At 48.5% G+C, this 19,781-nt stretch overlaps 1 protein-coding gene across 1 annotated transcript; it reads right to left on the reverse strand.

The window, feature by feature from the left end:
• Nucleotides 1-988: 988 nt before the first annotated feature.
• Nucleotides 989-19,678, reverse strand: LOC131110107 (neuronal acetylcholine receptor subunit beta-2-like). Its single transcript, XM_058062815.1, has 7 exons — nt 19,543-19,678; nt 15,368-15,788; nt 5,860-6,005; nt 5,733-5,777; nt 5,417-5,526; nt 3,218-4,196; nt 989-3,024 (listed from the first exon to the last, which is right to left on the reverse strand). Exons 2-7 carry the CDS (start codon nt 15,417-15,419, stop codon nt 2,869-2,871), a joined length of 1,488 nt encoding a protein of 495 aa, XP_057918798.1. The 5' UTR covers nt 15,420-15,788; nt 19,543-19,678; the 3' UTR covers nt 989-2,868.
• Between the last annotated feature and the right edge of the window lie 103 nt (nt 19,679-19,781).

Raw genomic sequence — 19,781 nt, forward strand, 5'->3', positions numbered from 1 at the left:
GACTCGGGTGGGCAAATGGAGAACAAAGTCAATGTGCGTGTAGACCTCCTGCAAGGTGTTGGTCTGCTCTTTGGCCTGCAGACGGATGGACGGATGGACAGACCCCCCCCCCCCCCCCCCATGAGCATGGAGCTGAAACGGCAGGTATAAACGCTAAATGGGGCGTATGGTAATGCCAGGAGATGGACGCCAAGAGTGGACTACAGGAAACACGTGAAAGTGCTGACAGGATTCTCGCATGCGTGCTTATGTTGCTCTCATATTTGCTGAGTGTGGCGTCTTGGGTGGGGTGGGGTGGGGTGGGGCTTGGGGGGGGTCACCAGAAGAAGACAAGGCCTCATAAGAGATAAATGCATGCACGCGTGTGAGCGCGGATAAATTGGTATTGATTAGGAGATGGCGAGGTTCTTAATGAGGTTCTCTGACAGCCTTGTTGTTTATGACGCTCGTGCTTTATCCTCCACCGCCACCGCCACCGACGCCGTCACGCGTCTGCACATCTTACAGATGCTGCACCTCTTTGGACCTCAGTCCAACTTGCCGTAAACGTGAGACTGCAGATCCAAAACATCTTTTGGATGGCTGCATACGGCATGGCGGCCATGTTGCATACGGCGTGGCGGCCCATGCCGCATTCAATGCCACCGTCCCGAGCTAATGGAAATTGAGGCAAACGCTAAGTGCCTTATTTATGTGCAAACATGCAGCTTAGAATACAACCATCAACTATAATTGCTGAATCCGACTCCAATTCCACAGCTGTCACAACGTCTGTGGGATTATGTCGCCTCACATTGGTGTGTGTGTGTGTGTGTGTGTGTGTGATACGATATTATAATATGTTGTGTCACCATCACTGTCACAGATTAGCATCCATGCACACACACACACACACACACACACACACACACACACACACACACACACACACACACACACACAAGATCAACAGAGGCATGTTGCCAACAAATAGCCAGATTTGTGTGATGCCTGCAGGTTCCGTTTTAGGTCCCGGCGTCACAGTTTGGGGAATAATTCTCTATCTGATAAAGAGGGCGAGAGAGAACACGAGATTTTCCAGGCTTATAATGGCCCAGTGTGTGTGTGTGTGTGTGTGTGTGTGTTGTCTGCACTGCAGTGATACTAGCGTAGTCAAGTTAACAGAAGGTGAAGTTGAACACCCTGCGGTTCCAAGACTAATGAAGCCTTTAGTCAGCTGACCCACGTCGGAGCAAAGAGTGCATACACCAGAGTGCACGTCCCTAAATGCTTAAGAGTTCTTGAAGAAACGTGTGAAGAAGTCCACTTGACCCCCTACTGACACACAAACGCAACACAATGGACGTATGGACCTCAAGGAGGTTCTAAGACCAGCTTCAAAATACAAAAAGAGGAAACGGGAGTGAGACAAAAAAGTCAGCTGATGACGTTTAAGAGCACGGCGTCTAAAAGCCAGAATCCGACCAAAAATAAGAACCCAAAGTCATTTCCTGTCATGATCTCTTGATGGCAAAGGCAAAAAAGCTTTCTCTCCTCAGCCAGTCTCAGGTTTACCAAACAAGATGAAGTTTTTCATTCATAAAGCGAGCACCACCTGGAACTGGTCTAGTCTGGTCTGGACCGACTAAGAAACAGCATGAAGAATCTACACGTGGAAATGAGCGTAATACCGTAAAGAACGGACATTGAATGCATCATGCCATCAGCGTGTTGCTTTCACTTCCCTTTTATTGATCCACTTCACTGACATCACGGTCATGTTTCCTTCCACCGGCCCACTGAACAAAAGGATTTAACACAATGCTCCTTTTTGGCTGCGGTTGTCTCCACAACGGGTACTTGAACGCATCACAAGAAGACCAGAGACGGTGTTGGTGTTCTTCGGTCCCGTCAGTAGAAAAGACTTATTGCTTATTTTCAGCGGAGACGGATGCTGGATGCTACGCCAATCATAAAAGATCAGCATGAAGGTCATTTATATGACCTTTCCGACCTTGAAAGTGGACATCAACAACACAGTAGAGTACGTAGAGTACGTGCTAGTTGGGAGGTCATCTTCTTAGGGTACATTTTGGCCAAATGTGCTGCTTCCTGACCGATGTCCTTCTCAAGCACTTTTTTGTCTTTGGGCTCTTGGAAAAGAAAAAGGGGGGGGGGGCGTGTTTCATGCATGTGTAGGAGGCGGGGATTGTAAAAAAAAAAAAAGGTGCGGTTAGCGTGACGTTTGGCTCCGTGTTCCATTGAAAGCAACACATGTGATCCAAGTAACGCGGCTCGTCTCCTAATTGATGTTTGGTTCCACGTCCTTGTGGTTTCATTCGGTTCTTCAGCTTCGTGGGGCCATGCTTGAAATGGGACGTGTTCGACTAACGTCTTTTTTTGGCGGTTCTGGACTTGATCCGTAAGTTTTGGATTTGGATGAAAAAGTCAAAGGGAATCTTCATCAATCAATCAATCCATCAATCAATCAAGGGTTTATCCTCACCGCCCAGTTCCCAATCAACCTCAGGGTTCAGGACTCTGGTCTGGTTTGGCGTGAAGAGGTCCATCCCTCCAGCGCTCCCATGTCCCATTAGGTGCACATCAGGGTTGGTTGGCTGGAACAAGCCATCAAACGCACCACGGTTTGGGAACACGTTCTTGGATGATCAGACGCTTAGAATTTGGTAGGAACTGAAGAAGAAAGGTCCACAAAGGCATGAGTGGGTCTGATGTGGACCTCAAGCACGGATGAAGTTGGAGAAGGAAGCCAAGATAAAGTGCGGAGTGAGGAGGTAAGTTCATGTGTTGGCTTCTCCAAAGAAGGAGCAAGGAATTGAGGTTAGGTTTTTTTTGTTTTTTCTTCTCCAAGACCATAAGTTGGAGGTTTCAGTTCTGCTCCACGTCTTCCACGATGGGGGTGTTGTAGCTCTGGAACAGAGGCTGCATGAAGAGACCCATGGTTCCCACCACGCACACGCACACGAAGATCCACAGGAAGAGGCGGTCGATCACCATCGCCACGTACTTCCAGTCCTCGATGATCTGCAGTAGGACCAAATACATCAAAACACATCAAAATACATGGAAAAGTACTTTACAATACTACAAAGCATCCATGATCTCCATCTTCTACTAAATTCTAAATGTTTCAATATTTAATTTCCACTTCCGGATAATTATCGGAAATCCGTATGGAAATGAATCTGAATTCGGAAGGAAACAAAGAAACGCCCACCCCTTCGTCGTCATCCTCACTCTTCATCTTGTCCGCGATGTAGCGAACGCCGTCCACGGCGTCCTCCACGTCGATGCCCCTCTTGAGCGTGCTCCTCTTCCTGAACTCCGTGTTGTCGGCAAAGTCGCTGAACGTCCATCCGTAGCGTTTGGCCGACTCCTCGTTGACGTAGAAGGAGTCCGCTCGTCCCCCGGGACTCCCCGCCCCCGCGTCCGCCCCCGCTTTCTTCTCCGAGTACGTTCGATGCTGGTGCTTTTTGCGGAACTTCTCGCGGATGTTGGAGCTGCCGGGCCTCCTCATGAAGAGGTAGGAGGGGAGTCGGTGCATGAAGACACGCTTGACCCAAGGGGGCATGGTGTGGGTGCTGGGGGAGCGGTGGTGCACGTTGAGCACGCAGACGCTGGTGACGATGGAGAAGGTGACCAGGACCATGGTGAACATCAGGTACTTCCCGATCAGAGGCACCGCTAAAGACGTGGGCGGCACGATCTTAGAGATGAGGAGCAGGAAGACGGTGAGCGCCAGGAGCACGGAGATGCACAGCGTCATCTTCTCGCCGCAGTCGGACGGCAGGTAGAAGACCAGAATGGCCAAGGAGGTGATGAGGATGCAGGGGATGATGAGGTTGATGGTGTAGAACAGAGGCTTCCTCTTGATGATGAAGTCGTAGGTGATGTCCAGGTACCTGATGTCATCCGGGTCTTCGTTCTTGCGTCCCGGGAGCGACACGATGTCCCACTCGCCGCTGGGCTTGAAGTCGTCGCGGCTGGCGAAGTCGCTCAGGAGGATGAGGTCGATCTCCGTGTGGTCGTAGGTCCACGAGCGGAACTTGAGGGTGCAGTTCTGCTGGTCGAAGGGAAAGTCGCGGACCTCGATCTTGCAGGCCGACTTGTAGATGGCCGGAGGGAGCCAGGCCACCTCGCCGTTGTTGGAGACCACCGCGTTGGAGTAGAAGGACACCTCGTAGGTGCCGTCGGCGCTGAGGGACGGAGAAAAACACTGAATAAATAAATAATAACACACATGGATATTATATTTTATTAGTATTATTTTATGGATATTCTACTTCTTGCTTGTTTTGGATAAAATGTTGATACAAGGAGGACAAGAGGCATAGAAAATGGATGGATGGATGGATGGATGGATGGATGGATAGTGGGATGGAGGGATGGATGGTCAGATGAATGGATGGATGGATGCATGGATGGATAGTGGGATGGATGGATGTTGGGATGATGGAGGGAAGGATGGATGGCGGGATGGATGGATGGATGGAGGAAGGGATGGATGGAGGGATGGATGGAGGGATGGATGGATGGCGGGATGGAATGGATGGATGGATGGATGGATGGCGGGATGATGGAGGAAAGGATGGATGGCGGGATGGATGGAAGGATGGTGGGATGGATGGTCAGATGAATGGATGGATGGAGGGATGGATGGATGGTGGGATGATGGAGGGAAGGAGGGACGGATGGAATGGATGGATGGATAGTGGGATGGATGGCTGGCTGGATGGATGCATGGATGGATAGTGGGATGGATGGATGTTGGGATGATGGAGGGAAGGATGGATGGCGGGATGGATGGATGGTGGGAGGGAGGAAGGGATGGATGGAGGGATGGATGGATGGATGGAGGGATGGATGGATGGCGGGATGGATGGAAGGATGGTGGGATGGATGGTCAGATGAATGGATGGAGGGATGGATGGATGGTGGGATGATGGAGGGACGGATGGATGGATGGCGGGATGGAATGGATGGATGGATAGTGGGATGGATGGCTGGCTGGAATGGATGGATGGATAGTGGGATGGAGGGATGGCGGGATGGAATGAATGGATGGATGGAAGGATGGATGGATTTTACCAAGACATCATATGGTTAGCATAACACAAAGCACTCTAACCTTTCAAAATAAAATGATTCACATTAAAAGTCTGCATGCAACCAGATGAATGACCTTGATGAATGACCTTGAGGATTTACCCAGCGGTCAATCAAAAAGAGGTGTGGGACGGTAAGCGGATATGAAAAGCATTTTGTAAAAATTGGAAGGGGGGGGGGGCAAGGCTTAGCGGGTTATTGAATAGGAGGTCAGCCCTAGCCAGGTCTAGGCAGGTCTAGCCAGTCCTAGGCAGGTCTAGCCAGGTCTAGCCAGGTCTAGGCAGGTCTAGGCAGGTCTAGGCAGCCCTACTTGTTGTAGAGGACAATGTCTGGCAGCCAGATGTGTTGCGTCGGGAGGCGGATCTTCTTGATGCCGTCGTACTCATCGGGGTCCCACATTAACCTGTAGTCGTTCCATACCTGGGGGGGGGGGGGGGGGGGGGCATGGTTAAAAAGATAGAACAGTCAGGCACGTGGAAGAGATGCGATCCAGCACTGAAGTCATTCTAGGTCATTCTATTGCAGGTCTTAGATGGATCTAGATCTAGATCTAGATCTGGTCTGACTGGTGAGTCCCACCTCGTCAGTCTAACTTGAACTGATCAAGTCCGCTGAGTGACACCAACCTGAGTCAGCCAACAGTTGGTGGTCATGATCTGCTCCCGCTCGTTCTGAAACGCACAGGAAGTTCAGGCACACATGCTGAGGAACCATCATCATCATCAACATCATCATCATCATCATCTTGCTCACCACGTTGATGAGCTGGGCGAGCGACACTTGGATGTAGATGGTGACTTGCTGGCTGTTGTTGACGGCCGGTCTAATCAGCTTGTTGTAGCGGTCGGCCGACAGCAGGTGACCCACCAAGCGTTCCTCCACCTCCGCACCCGAGGCCGCTGCAAACACACACACACGTATGTCGCGTTTTCATTGGCCGTCACAGTCCATCCATCCATCTTCTTCCCATTATCTGCTTCAAGATTCCTCCTGTATCTTCAATGAAGGTTCTTGTATCTCCATGGTTCATCATCTATATGCATGGCAACTGTTCTTCTGCACGTCCAACCAGAAAACCATAAAAAGGTCAACATTGTCTGATATCTGCAGCAGACTAAATAGACGGAGATGATTTCTTCTGGGAGAAACGGATTAGTCCCGAGTGAACGAGGCCATCCAAGGTTCCACAGGAGATGAAATTCAGTGAGGCATCTCCACATGGAAGCGTTTGTGTGGAGCTCCGCTTATCCAGATGCGCCAACGTGGTTCCAATGGTCCATTGGTCCAAAACACTTTATGACAGTCCAATGGTTGCGTCCTACAACATCATTTGTTGTGGTGGCACTGACGTGTGAAGAACACGTTCATCCAAACGTGCTTTTGGCCGTCAGCAGTTTGTCTTCGTACCTCAATGGGTCTTCTGGTACGTCCAATGATGTCATCAATCATGGATGGCAGAGCCGCCTCATGCAGACCTACTCAAATCATTATTATTATTATTATTATTATTATTTGGAAATAGAACACATATTCCACAGAAAGAGCTAATTATGGCTAATTATGGCTAATTAGGCACCACTTCTTCCAAAAGAAGGAGCAGCCTCAATAAGAGGAATGCTACTTGGTCCAGATCCTCCCAAGACCTTGACCCGGGTCTTACCCAAGTCCTCCCTCCAGCTGGATGTGCCCGTTCACCACCCCATTGGTACCCAAGATAGTGGGACTCCTCCACTGGGGGCATGATGCCACGCCACCCTTTTGCAGGCGGAAATACGGGGACTGGGACTGGGACCCCAAGATAGTGGGGCTCCTCCGCTGGGGGCAGGATGGCACACCACCCATTTGCAGGTGGAAATACGGGGACTTGGACCCCAAGATAGTGGGACCCCCCCTACTGGTGGCAGGATGGCATGCCACCCTTTTGCAGGGGGATATATGATGACTGGGACCCCAAGATAGTGGGACTCCTCCATTGGGGGCAGGATGACACGCCACCCTTTTGCAGGTGGAAATACGGGGACTGGGACCCCAAGATAGTGGGACTCCTCCATTGGGGGCAGGATGACACGCCACCCTTTTGCAGGCGGAAATACGGGGACTGGGACCGGGATGGTGATTGACACTTTGTGAAGGATCCAGCGAGAGCTGAAGGGCACCCCATCGGGACCCCATGATGGTTGAGTCCAGGTAAAAACACCAGCATGGAACAAAGAAGTCAAAGGTCAAAGATGGTCCTGATTGGATGACATCATTCCATCATTCCTAGGAAAGCCAAGTCTGAAGTAACCTAAAAACATGAGGTTTCCACTAAAGACGGTGCCTTCCTTTTCAAGTCGAATCCTTCGGAATTCTTGGCACAAGCTGACGTATCCCACTAATTTTCCCCCCCAAGGCCAAAATATCCCGTGGCCGTTATGCAAGCCTACTCGGCGGGACGCCATGCCAAAAATGCCAAAGCGCGGAGTGCAAGTGCCTCTAAATAAACATTCCACTTCTCTGATTTTGACTTCCCTAATTTCATCATCGCAGTCGAGTGCTTATCGGGACGATGCGCTCGTATCAGGCTAACGCGGGGCGTCAAGGGGGCCCGGCGTTGCATAATGTGTGCGTCTGAAGAGATTAGCTCAGCTGGCTAGCTACCCGGGGCCACATGTAAACACGGACGCGGCCGTGTGGCCGCGGCGCGCAGGTATAAGGAAAATCGTGGCGGGAAAACCAGGAAATGCTGAGAACGTTAAAGAGCTAGTTCTATGTCAACTTTGGACCTCCAACACTCGAACTTGACTTGGAATCTTCTTCTTCCATCCTGGCAGACGACCTTCACGTTGGAGCTAATTTGGCTGGCAGGAAAACAGGAATATTACACTTCCTGATATTTCCCACTCCAGATTACTGACGTGGATTGAGGGGCTCACACACACACACACACACACACACACACAAACACACACACACACACACAAACACACAAACACACAAACACACACGCCCATGGCAGTAGTTGGTGAAGTGATGTTTAAATGTCGTGCTGGAAGATCCCAACAATTTGGTGCTGAAGCAAAACAGCTTGCTGCTCTCTCTATGCATACTCTATCTATACATACTGTATCTATGTTGTATCTATGCATACTGTATCTATGCATACTGTATCTATGCATACTGTATCTATGCATACTGTATCTATACTGTATCTATGCATACTCTGTCTATACTGTATCTATGCATACTGTATCTATGCATACTCTATCTATGCATACTGTATCTATGCATACTGTATCTATGCATACTGTATCTATGCATAATTTATCTATGCTGTATCTATGCATACTGTATCTATGCATACTGTATCTATGCATACTCTATCTATACATACTGTATCTATGCATACTGTATCTATGCTGTATCTATGCATACTGTATCTATGCATACTGTATCTATGCATACTATATATATGCTGTATCTATGCATACTGTATCTATGCATACTGTATCTATGCTGTATCTATGCATACTGTATCTATGCTCTATCTATGCATACTGTATCTATGCATACTGTATCTATGCATACTATATCCATGCTGTATCTATGCACACTGTATCTATGCATACTGTATCTATGCACACTGTATCTATGCATACTGTATCTATGCATACTGTATCTATGCAGTATCTATGTACACTGTATCTATGCACACTGTATCTATGCTGTATCTATGTACACTGTATCTATGCATACTGTATCTATGCATACTGTATCTATGCATACTGTATCTATGCTGTATCTATGTACACTGTATCTATGCTGTATCTATGTACACTGTATCTATGCATACTGTATCTATGCATACTGTATCTATGCTGTATCTATGCATACTGTATCTATGCTGTATCTATGTACACTGTATCTATGCTGTATCTATGCATACTGTATCTATGCTGTATCTATGTACACTGTATCTATGCTGTATCTATGCATACTGTATCTATGCATACTGTATCTATGCTGTATCTATGCATACTGTATCTATGCTGTATCTATGTACACTGTATCTATGCATACTGTATCTATGCTGTATCTATGTACACTGTATCTATGCTGTATCTATGCATACTGTATCTATGCTGTATCTATGCATACTGTATCTATGCCGTATCTATGATGTGTCAATGCCGTGTCAATCCCTTGTCAATGCCGTGTCTATGCATCTACGTAATCATCCCGTAGCCCAGTGGGACTGGGTCACAGATCTTCACCGACAGTCCAATCATGGCTTGCGATTCGCTGTCAGAGTTTTGTACCTTCCTACCCAACCTGTGTCTATAAATAAAGTTTTTCAATTGATAACCTAAAGTCGGCAGGACGTCCCATCCTTCTACCGTTAGACGTCGGAGCAACAACGCTCACTTGTGATTGACAGCCAGCGAGGTATTCTTCTTTAGCAAGCGTAGAGCCGCACCGCATCATCTGAGACGCGCGTTGTTGTCTGCCTGCCACTTTGGATATTCCCCTCCCCTTCCTGTCCCGTACGTTCTTCTTCTGCACGTGTGATGTTGCACTCTTGGAGGCTGCAGTCACAGCCTGCTTTGTTATTTAGAAATCATGTTTGCTTGATATGCTTCCTGCAGCTTGCGGGGGAAATCTCGACAAAAAGATGACATGAGATGAGATGAAAAGTGTGTTTTTGCAGCCAAAAACGACTACCATAAACAAATATAGGACTTTCTAGCTCAACAAGCTGGATGGCTGCCATTTGTCTTTCTAGTCTATCCTACAGGAAGCTAATCCATATATATTAGTATATTATATTATTATTGCTCCATGGATTCTAACATCTTTGCAATACATAGGTGTTCCTGCCAGGAATCGATGCTCACAGGTCTTGTAGTTTGTACAATAAGCCGTCACTTATTAAATCAGGACAACTATTTAGTGTATGTGAGTCATATCTTAGTTACCACTACATATTAGCAGCCAATATGTTATTATTGTGGGGATGCACGGTGGTTGAGTGGTTAGCGCATAGACCTCACAGCGAGGAGACGAAGGTTCAATTCCACCCTCGGCCATCTCTGTGTGGAGTTTGCATGTTCTCCCCGTGCGACCCTCGTAAGGATAAGCGGTAGAAAATGAATGAATGAGTTATCCTCCTGTTTTGTGTGGAAGTGGTAACTTTTTGGCTTCTTATTTTGTCTTTCCCCACCCTCGGCCATCTCTGTGTGGAGTTTGCATGTTCTCCCCGTGCATGCGTGGGTTTTCTCCGGGTACTCCGGTTTCCTCCCACATTCCAAAAACATGCTAGGTTAATTAGCCACTCCAAATTGTCCATAGGTATGAATGTGAGTGTGAATGGTTGTTTGTCTATATGTGCCCTGTGATTGGCCGGCCACCAATTCCAGGGTGTACCCCGCCTCTCGCCACCCGAAGACAGCTGGGATAGGCTCCAGCACCCCCTGCGACCCTCGTGAGGATAAGCGGTAGAAAATGAATGAATGTTATTATTGGCAATAGGTCAAGAATTCCGGAAACAAATCCTGGCAGTGACATCACAATCAAGATGGCGTCCTCAGAAAGCTGTCAAAACTTCATTTACATCGATTCTATACTTTCTTTTTGGGTTTATGAAGTCCCATGGTTTCCTGAGCACTTGAAGTAACTCGTGTCCAGAAAGAATATTCCTATTTATTGTGTTTTGTCATCAAGCTAGTCTGGGATGCGATGCGGCGGGACAGGATGGTGTCAGCAAAGCGGCGCCAGCGTCCTGTGAGTCATGTCCACGTAACCGAAGGCTAAGGGCCCCCCCCCCACCCCGAGGGCCGCGGACTGAATGGTGATGCTTTGATTCCAGCATATGAAAAACAATGAAGGACAATTTGGAAAATCTAAATATGGAGACGCCACTTTTATGTGTTTAAAGTAGTCCGTGTTGGGATGACTCATATTTGGACTTTAGCATCATCATCATAATATTAATTTAAAGTTATTATTATAACTTTTACCCAGCTACATTTGTAATCCTATATTTAGTCTTTAATATTTCAATGTTATGACATTTTTTATCCTAATATTATGACTTTATTCTCCTAATATTTTGTCTTAATTCTTGTAAAATGGCTGCCCTGTTTCAGTGTATTTTTAGAACGTGACGAGGGTCACGGGTTGTAAATGCCCCCCCCCCAGCCATAAGGGATGAAGACACCCACGACTTCACAGGCAAAAAAAAAAAAAAGGCCTGGTCGTGGAACCGCACCTTTGGTCCTTTTGTCACCAACATGCTAAGCTAGCAGGATGCTGCGGTGTGCCCCCCCCCCCTCCCGAGGAGGTTCCGCATTGGCAGTGGATGTCATTTTAAGAGTGGTTTGCGGGAGATCAGACGTCCGCCGCCACGAAACATCATTTGGTCAGTGGACATGTCGGAGCGTAAAAGCACGTTGCACACTTTAAGCACGCTGGTTTGCATCCCTGCGCCCCCCCCCCCCCCCGGCCCCCCGGGCGCCTCTGAGCTGTCGCATTTGACAGGGCAGCGAGCCGAAATATGACAGCCGCATGGCCGCTTTCCATGTCCCCGTCACCCGGGCCCCCGACTCAGCAGACGGATACGTGCGTGGTTGAGCATCGGGCCTCAACCAGTTGTGATCTGACATCAGCGAGACCAACGTCTCCTGACATCTCAAAGTGAGCGAGTTAGCAGCTTTGGAGCAAAAAGGCGTATTTGCGGCCACGCTGAAGGCTGTCACAGCCGTCACAGGACGCCAAGTCAGGACGCCAAGTCAGGACGCCGCGCAGAAGAGAAGCTCAGCGAGAAAGCCGAGGCGTATCGGGCTCATCACGACATCGACATCGGTCAGTAAAACATGACATAAGCGCCGTGTGCGGACACAATGAGACAGCAGCGCCGCCATAATAGGTAACACAATCACCGCCATCACGCCGCATTAGCGCCATTACACTACGGAATATCATATTTCATCCTAATGGGATCGCAGCCGGCGGAAAATCATTGATTGATTTGCAATAAAAGCTGCTGGAGTGAGCGGACGCAAGCTAGGCCGCGGTGAGGAGGTTCTAGCCAACGTTTCCGTCCTGCAGAGCAACCAACCAATGGGAGCTTTGACCCTTTTCCGATTTCACCCAGCTTCCGTTGGCTGGAATCAAACATCACAGGAAGAAAAAGTGCTAAAATGTGCTTAAAGCCTCGACTACAGCTGGGGTGTCCAAAGGGTGGCCCGGGGGTTTTAATTGTCCCTCCGGCTCATCTCATTCACTGCCACACTCCTAAACGTAACGTTGACCATCAGAGACGTTGGGACTATGCTGGGACTATTTCTGTCCCAGCAGGGGGCGACATCGCCACGGGGAAGGGTGACGTTGGTGACCATGGGGCGCCATCGCCACGGGAAATGACATTGGTGTCGCCATCGCCAGGGGTAAAGGTGATGTTGGTTACGGGGGTGGGAGCACCATCGCCAGGGAGAAGGGTGACGATGGTGATGTGGGGGGGTGACATCGCCACGGGTAAAGGTGACGTTGGGGGAGGGGGGGTGACATCGCCACGGGTAAAGGTGACGTTGGTGACAGGGGCGGGTGCCATCGCCAGGGGGAAGGGTGACGTTGCTGTCGCCATCACCAACGTTGATTACAGGGGGGGTCGCCATCGCCAAGGGTTAAGGTGACGTTGGTGACAGGGGGGGGTCGCCATTGCCAAGGGTAAGGGTGACGATGGTGATGGGGGGGCGCCATCACCAGGGGTAAAGGTGATGTTGGTGACGGGGGCGTCACCATCGCCAGGGGTAAGGGTGACGTTGGTGACGGGGGCGTCACCATCGCCAAGGGTAAGGGTGACGTTGGTGACAGGGGCGTCGCCATCACCAAGGGTAAAGGTGACGGGGGCGTCGCCATCACCAAGGGTAAAGGTGACGGGGGCGTCGCCATCACCAAGGGTAAAGGTGACGGGGGCGTCGCCATCACCAAGGGTAAAGGTGACGGGGGCGTCGCCATCACCAAGGGTAAAGGTGACGGGGGCGTCGCCATCACCAAGGGTCAAGGTGACGGGGGCGTCGCCATCGCCAAGGGTCAAGGTGACGGGGGCGTCGCCATCGCCAAGGGTCAAGGTGACGTTGATCAGATCAGGAGTGCATACACAAGTCCAGACTTGACCAAGAGCTCCAGGATGAACTGGACATGGGCCCCCCGGGGCCCTCTGTGTGGGGTGTACGCAGACAAGCGAGCTGTCAGAAAGGAGCTAAGGAACAAGGCACGAGGCTAAGAGAGACACCTTTGAAGATGGCGTACGAAGAGACCTTCGGGAGAAGACCAGCAGGTTTTTATCACACGTGTACGCACACACACGCACACACACACACACACACACACACACACACACACACACACAACAGCGTCCGCCCCGCTGCACTCTCTACACCTCAATAATTTATCACCTCTAAAAATAAGAATGCCATCACTGACAGGAGCAAAGACTCCAAGACAAGCAGGGACCATCCACTGTTCAAACCAGCACCTCCACCAAAGCCTGCTTGGTCTTCAAGACACCAGAAGAAGACCAGAAGAAGACCAGGTCACGTTCCCCATTCTGTGTCCTGCTGGGCTTTTAGTGTAGCGATATTCACCAAGTCTGGGATTCAGTACTTTGCCATTTGAGGTGGCCTCAAATGAGGGGAAGACCCAGGATGGTCCAAAGGAGTCAGCTATTCCTCTGGAAGAAGTCCTCATCACCACACAGACCAGGGCCTTCATTCATGAGGGACGCCCCCTGCAACATCTCCTCATCGCCAGTTACCGTTTGTTACCTTCCTCGTCTCCTCTTTACGGCAGAGTGGCGGCTTATCTCGCTGAATCGGCCTCCTTCTCCTGATATCTCCATTTACCGCAAGCCGTTGTGGAACATGAGATGCTATCATGAGCTGGGACCTTGTGCTGTAGCATCCTCCTCCGGGAGATGTTCTCGTACTTTGGTGGAAACGTTGCCAAATCATGAGGAACACCTGCCGTGTAACATCAGTATCTAAGCTAACATCCGTCCAAGCATCTAAGCTAACATCAGTCCGTGTATCTAAGGTAACATCCGTCCAAGCATCTAAGGTAACATCAGTCCGTGTATCTAAGGTAACATCCGTCCAAGCATCTAAGCTAACATCAGTCCGTGTATCTAAGGTAACATCCGTCCAAGCATCTAAGGTAACATCCAGCCATCCGTCCAAGCATCTAAGGTAACATCAGTCCATGTATCTAAGGTAACATCCATCCATCCAAGCATCTAAGGTAACATCAGTCCGTGTATCTAAGGTAACATCCATCCATCCAAGCATCTAAGGTAACATCCATCCAAGAATCTAAGCTAACATCCATCCAAGCATCTAAGGTAACATCTGTCCGTGTATCTAAGGTAACATCCATCCATCCGTCCAAGCATCTAAGGTAACATCCATCCAAGCATCTAAGGTAACATCCATCCAAGCATCCAAGCATCTAAGGTAACATCCGTCCAAGCATCCAAGCATCTAAGGTAACATCCGTCTGTGTATCTAAGGTAACATCCATCCATCCGTCCAAGCATCTAAGGTAACATCTGTCCAAGCATCTAAGGTAACATCAGTCCATGTATCTAAGGTAACATCCGTCCAAGCATCTAAAGTAACATCCATCCATCCAAGTATCTAAGGTAACATCCATCTATCCATCCAAGCATCTAAGGTAACATCCATCCATCCATCCAAGTATCTAAGGTAACATCCATCTATCCATCCAAGCATCTAAGGTAACATCCATCCATCCATCCAAGTATCTAAGGTAACATCCATCCAAGTATCTAAGGTAACATCCATCCATCCAAGTATCTAAGGTAACATCCATCCATCCATCCAAGTATCTAAGGTAACATCCATCCATCCAAGTATCTAAGGTAACATCCATCCATCCATCCAAGTATCTAAGGTAACATCCATCCATCCATCCATCCATCCATCCAAGTATCTAAGGTAACATCCATCCAAAGTATGAGAAAGGTGTGTGGGTGTGAAGGCTAAAGATGTACAGGTGTTCCTAATGAAGTGGCCGTGTGGTAGGCTCCATCCTATTTCCCAAGAGCACACATTTAACTCCAGTAAAGAAGATTAAAGCTTCCCCCCCCCAAAATGTGCCAAGAGACGATTTGACAATGAAAACATGTTTGATCCTCTTTGACTGACGCCCCCAACTACAAGCCCCCCTGTCCCGCTCGGAGGGATTAAAAAGCAGGATTACTCACTCGGTGACGCGGTGACGAGGAGAAGCAGCGCCGCAACCACCGGGACCGCCATGGCTCCGTCGCCCCCCCCGTCAAGAGGCTGCACGACGGGCGGAAACTTGCAGCTGAAGCCCGCCGGTCTTCTACAGGCGAGCGGGGCTGGCCGGAGACGGAAGGAACGGTGGACGGAGGGGGAGTCCTGGCATGGGGAGGCTGGGAGCGGGGAGAGGAGCGCACACCGATCGTGCGCCTCGGCACCCGGCTAACGAGAGCAGTCTCCCCCGGCGTCTTACGTCCTCTCGGCCATGACGACGAGGAGCTCAGTGGAGCGGCGGTGTCACAATCTCTCCAACGGCTGGCCGGTCCTCACATGGCCACGCAGCCCGCCCAGTGCGCACCCCGGCCGGGGGTCTCTTCCACGACACCTCGGTCTCCTGAGGTCCTAAGGACACAGGTTGGAAAGCGGGAGAAGAAGCTAATCACCTCCACGTACAGAAGCACCAGTCCAATGTTTCATTCATTTTTCAGTGTTTTGTTGGAGCATGACGGGGGGCCCCCAGCAGCCCCCCCCCCCCCACCCAGAGGCTGCTGGTGAGAGAGCATGCTCATTACCTCCACTCCAGGAAGCCCAACATTTATACTCTCACTTGGCTCTCAAGCTAAACTACAACTAGCAGCTAGCTTGACTGAAAGTCAACTTCGAAAAAGTCCCGGTTAGCGCCCCCTGCTGGTGATTTTTTTCGGTTAACGTCACAGTTTGGCCTCGGTTAGCGTTCAGTCTCAGGTTAGCGTACAATATGGAGAGCGTCTAGTCGTGTTGTTGACTCATTTGCTACCAAAGACGTATTCACACGTTTTAACATGAATCTCCTGATTACAAAACACCATTTTTTTCCTATTTTACGTTTTTAGCAAAAGGTAAAAAGAGGTGTGGACAAGAGCACAGTAGAGGAGGTTCGATCGAATGCTTTCTGCCACCTTGTGGCCATTCTGGGGATTAGCGGCACTAAACATCTGATATGTTCAAAGGCCTATTTAGAAGGTTGGAAAACAGGTTTTCGGTGCCCTAAGTAGGAAAATGTTGCATTTGTAACTTGTGATCTTGTTCCATCTTTGGGCTGGTCCTTCAGCGTCGCACGCATCCCTCCTCACGTTTTACCGCTTGGACTACGAGTGACCTTTGAGTTCCCTCGTGTGCCCCCACGTTGGATGCTGAGCTTCTCGTGGAAAAAGGGCGGTGCTGGATGTGCTCCCCGCCGCCCCCTCCAGAAGTCATGCGGTTTATTTCAGGCACATAGAAATGATGGAGGCTGGAGACGCTCATGAAATCCCTTCTGTCAGCGTCTCCATGGCAGCCCCCCCGACCGACACCCCCCCCCCCCCACGTCATCTTTACTTGACGCACGGAGCACAGAACGCTGGCAATGAAATCCCAAGGCAGCCTCGGCGTGACAGGGCTTGGACCCGGACACGTGTAGCGGGACAGGAAATGTGGCAGCATGACAACATGTTTCCATCTCCACCTTCTTACTGTGGAATGCCACCTCAACAGGAACACAGTGTGATGATAACCATAGAACCATAAACGGAACCTGTGTGTCTTTTTAACATAAGAATGGCAGCAGGTAGAACAATGCCTAGCATGCTTCTACCTTTTCCCGTTCTTGAGTAAACAACAGTAGAACATCGGTAAGTTTCAGGTAAATATCAGTTCCAAACTAAAAAAAAGCAGCTTTTTGTGAAAACATACATTTGAAGCATAACTTTGACACAAACAACCCGTCACAATAAGAGTCTATGTACAAATAGAACACCAGCAACGACTTAGAACCTTCACATAGGAACGCAACTATGTTCGTGCACACGTGTGTGCGTGTGCATGCGCTAAAATGTCCGCTTCACTACTCCACACTCTCACGTCCTCCTTCCTGTCATGTGATTCTTCCATCCACAGCTACTACTGCCACCTTGTGGCCCTTTCTATGGCTTGACTTTGCCCTGAAGTGAAATGCACGAATGGGGAGTTGCACCATCAACCTCTTTTTGTCACTCATGCAAAAAAAAAAAAACATGAAAGTTGTCGGTATGAATACATTGTTGGGATCAAGCATTGGGGTTTGTAAAAAGGACCTGACATCGCCACTCCCACTGGGGCCCCCGCGACTACTCCACCTACTGCCTTCCTTCCTGTCCACCCCCCCCCCCCCCATCCCACGACAGCCTGCTTGCCTCTTTAAGTCTTGTATTGGTCTCTCACTCTGCAGTGATGGCTTCTGACAGCTTGGCCGTCTGCCATGCAGGCAGGGATATCCCCATGACATAAATCTCTCTCTCTCTCGCTCGCTCGCTCACACACACACACACACACACCGTTTTCAAGTCTATCTGGTCAGCAGATGAAGGTATGCATGGTGATGGATGCATGTGGATTCACTTTCTTTTTATGTGGTGTAGCTCTAAGAGCAAGATGGAGAATCCATGTAGACTGTCAGCTTGGGATAACACACACACACTCACACGCGCACACACACACACACACACACACCAGCCTTGCATGTCTAAAGTGGAGGTGCTAAAGCTGCTTTCACAGGAGGACAATGTTCACGTCCTCCAATGGAAAGCTGAGGTTTCATCCAAAGCATCTAGGCCATGACGTATATGACATTGTTCCTACTAATATTACATTCAGACCTTTTCTTGTTAGATTACAATTTTTTTCTTTTCATATTTGGACTTTATTAATGTTGATTTTGTTAAATTATACTCTTAGAATATGCCATGGGCCAATAAAACTCCACAAATGGCTCCTGGTCCACATTTTGGACACCCCTGCATTACAAGAAACAAACCAAAGAATAAAGATGCAATTTTAGGAAATTTAGGTTGGGTAAAAGTTAGAATATTACAAAAATAAAATCCAAATATGAGAATGAATTTCTAGGAGGTAATAATGTCGAGAAGAAAGTTTAAATGTCGATAAACACACAATGTTAACATTTCAATTTAGACTAGTACAGTACAATACAGCACTTTCAACTTGACATATTTATATTTGTCCACCAGATGGCGCTACATTTCCCCATTTTTTAATTTAGTACAAAGTTTGTCACCGTTTCCCACAAGCATGTCTTGCTGCTAGTCACTAGTGTGACGTCATGTTAAAGAACCTTAGTTTTAAAGGAATATTCCGCTGTTAATAGCACAAGTACATTTAGGGAAGATGCTCGTATAATACTATAATACTATAATACGGTAGTGCTACAGCAGGTTTTCTTTCCAGCCGGTCACTTAAGCAGGTGATTTTAATGATGAACCCTCCTTTAGTTCGGGGGAAATTTCGTCATTTAAATCACCTGCCGGACAAACCGGTTGGAAAGAAAACCTGCAGTAATACGGGGATGGTCGCACAGAAAAGCAGCACCACCATCTAGTGGTAGCTTTAAGCCATTGCAGCGGACGTCAAATTCACAGCAAAACACAGCTAATACTAATCTATACGTTATTAGATAACGTAAAGTATAGTGAAATTAGCCAGTAGGAATATAATTTTATATCAATGTTGACTGGTAAATTCCTTAACGTTTGACCAAGAGATTTTAGTCAAACGCCCATCCCTTAAAAATAAACATTTAGCATAGTAGCTACCTTCAAGTAAATTGAATGGCCGCTATGGCTCTATGGCTATGACTCTATGGCTATGGCTGTATGGCTATGGATGTCTATATGGCTATGACTTTATTGTTATGGATGTCTATATGGCTATGGATGTATGGCCACAACAGTAGCCCTCGTTAGTGTAGTGAGATAATTTAAATTTAATTGTTTCTTGTCTCACCGAACAATTACTGACACCCAGTGGCCAATGCAGAGTACTACATCATTCACAAGTTGAACGGTTATCGGTTGCCATTTAACCACAGTTAATTTAGCAATTTTTATGCTTGAAAATGCTTAATTTGGAAAAATGTACAGTTTGCTTAAATATACTTATGCACATGCTCAACTAATAATGCCAGTACACAGTCATTGGCTTTGGACATACTTTTACAAGTGACCAAGACCAAATAGCCGTGGGAAAAACACAGCTGCGTCCAATAGGTTGTTTCATCCCGCAAAATGAATCCCACATATGACATCCACATTCCGTATACAACATGGTCTCCCCCAAAAGGTCAACATTTAAGGTAGGCACCCACCTACAGTCCGGATGGCGTCGATCCTTGGGTCCCAGCACGCCCCGGTTGAAAGGTCATCCAGTCAAAGAAGTAGAATCGTTAGCTGGTTAATTAGTCCACTTAAAGATGGACCCACCGCTTAATCCCAGGTCGGCGTGTGACGTCACTCTGGGGGCCTGTCCCGCCTCAGTCCACGCCCCCTCGTCTCCTTGGCCATATGAATCCAGGACAAACATCAGGTGACTTATGATATACGCTCA

The sequence above is a fragment of the Doryrhamphus excisus genome, chromosome 23 (genome assembly GCF_030265055.1).
Source record: "Doryrhamphus excisus isolate RoL2022-K1 chromosome 23, RoL_Dexc_1.0, whole genome shotgun sequence".
Lineage (NCBI taxonomy): Eukaryota > Metazoa > Chordata > Actinopteri > Syngnathiformes > Syngnathidae > Doryrhamphus > Doryrhamphus excisus.

Coding starts and splice junctions, on each gene's coding strand:
- LOC131110107 (XM_058062815.1), bottom strand. CDS start 15,419: ATGGCGGTCCCGGTGGTTGCGGCGCTGCTTCTCCTCGTCACCGCGTCA. Junction 5,527..5,732: donor CCAACTGTTGGCTGACTCAG/GTTGGTGTCACT, acceptor CCCCCCCCCCAG/GTATGGAACGACTACAGGTT. Junction 4,197..5,416: donor GACATTGTCCTCTACAACAA/GTAGGGCTGCCT, acceptor TCCGTCCCTCAG/CGCCGACGGCACCTACGAGG.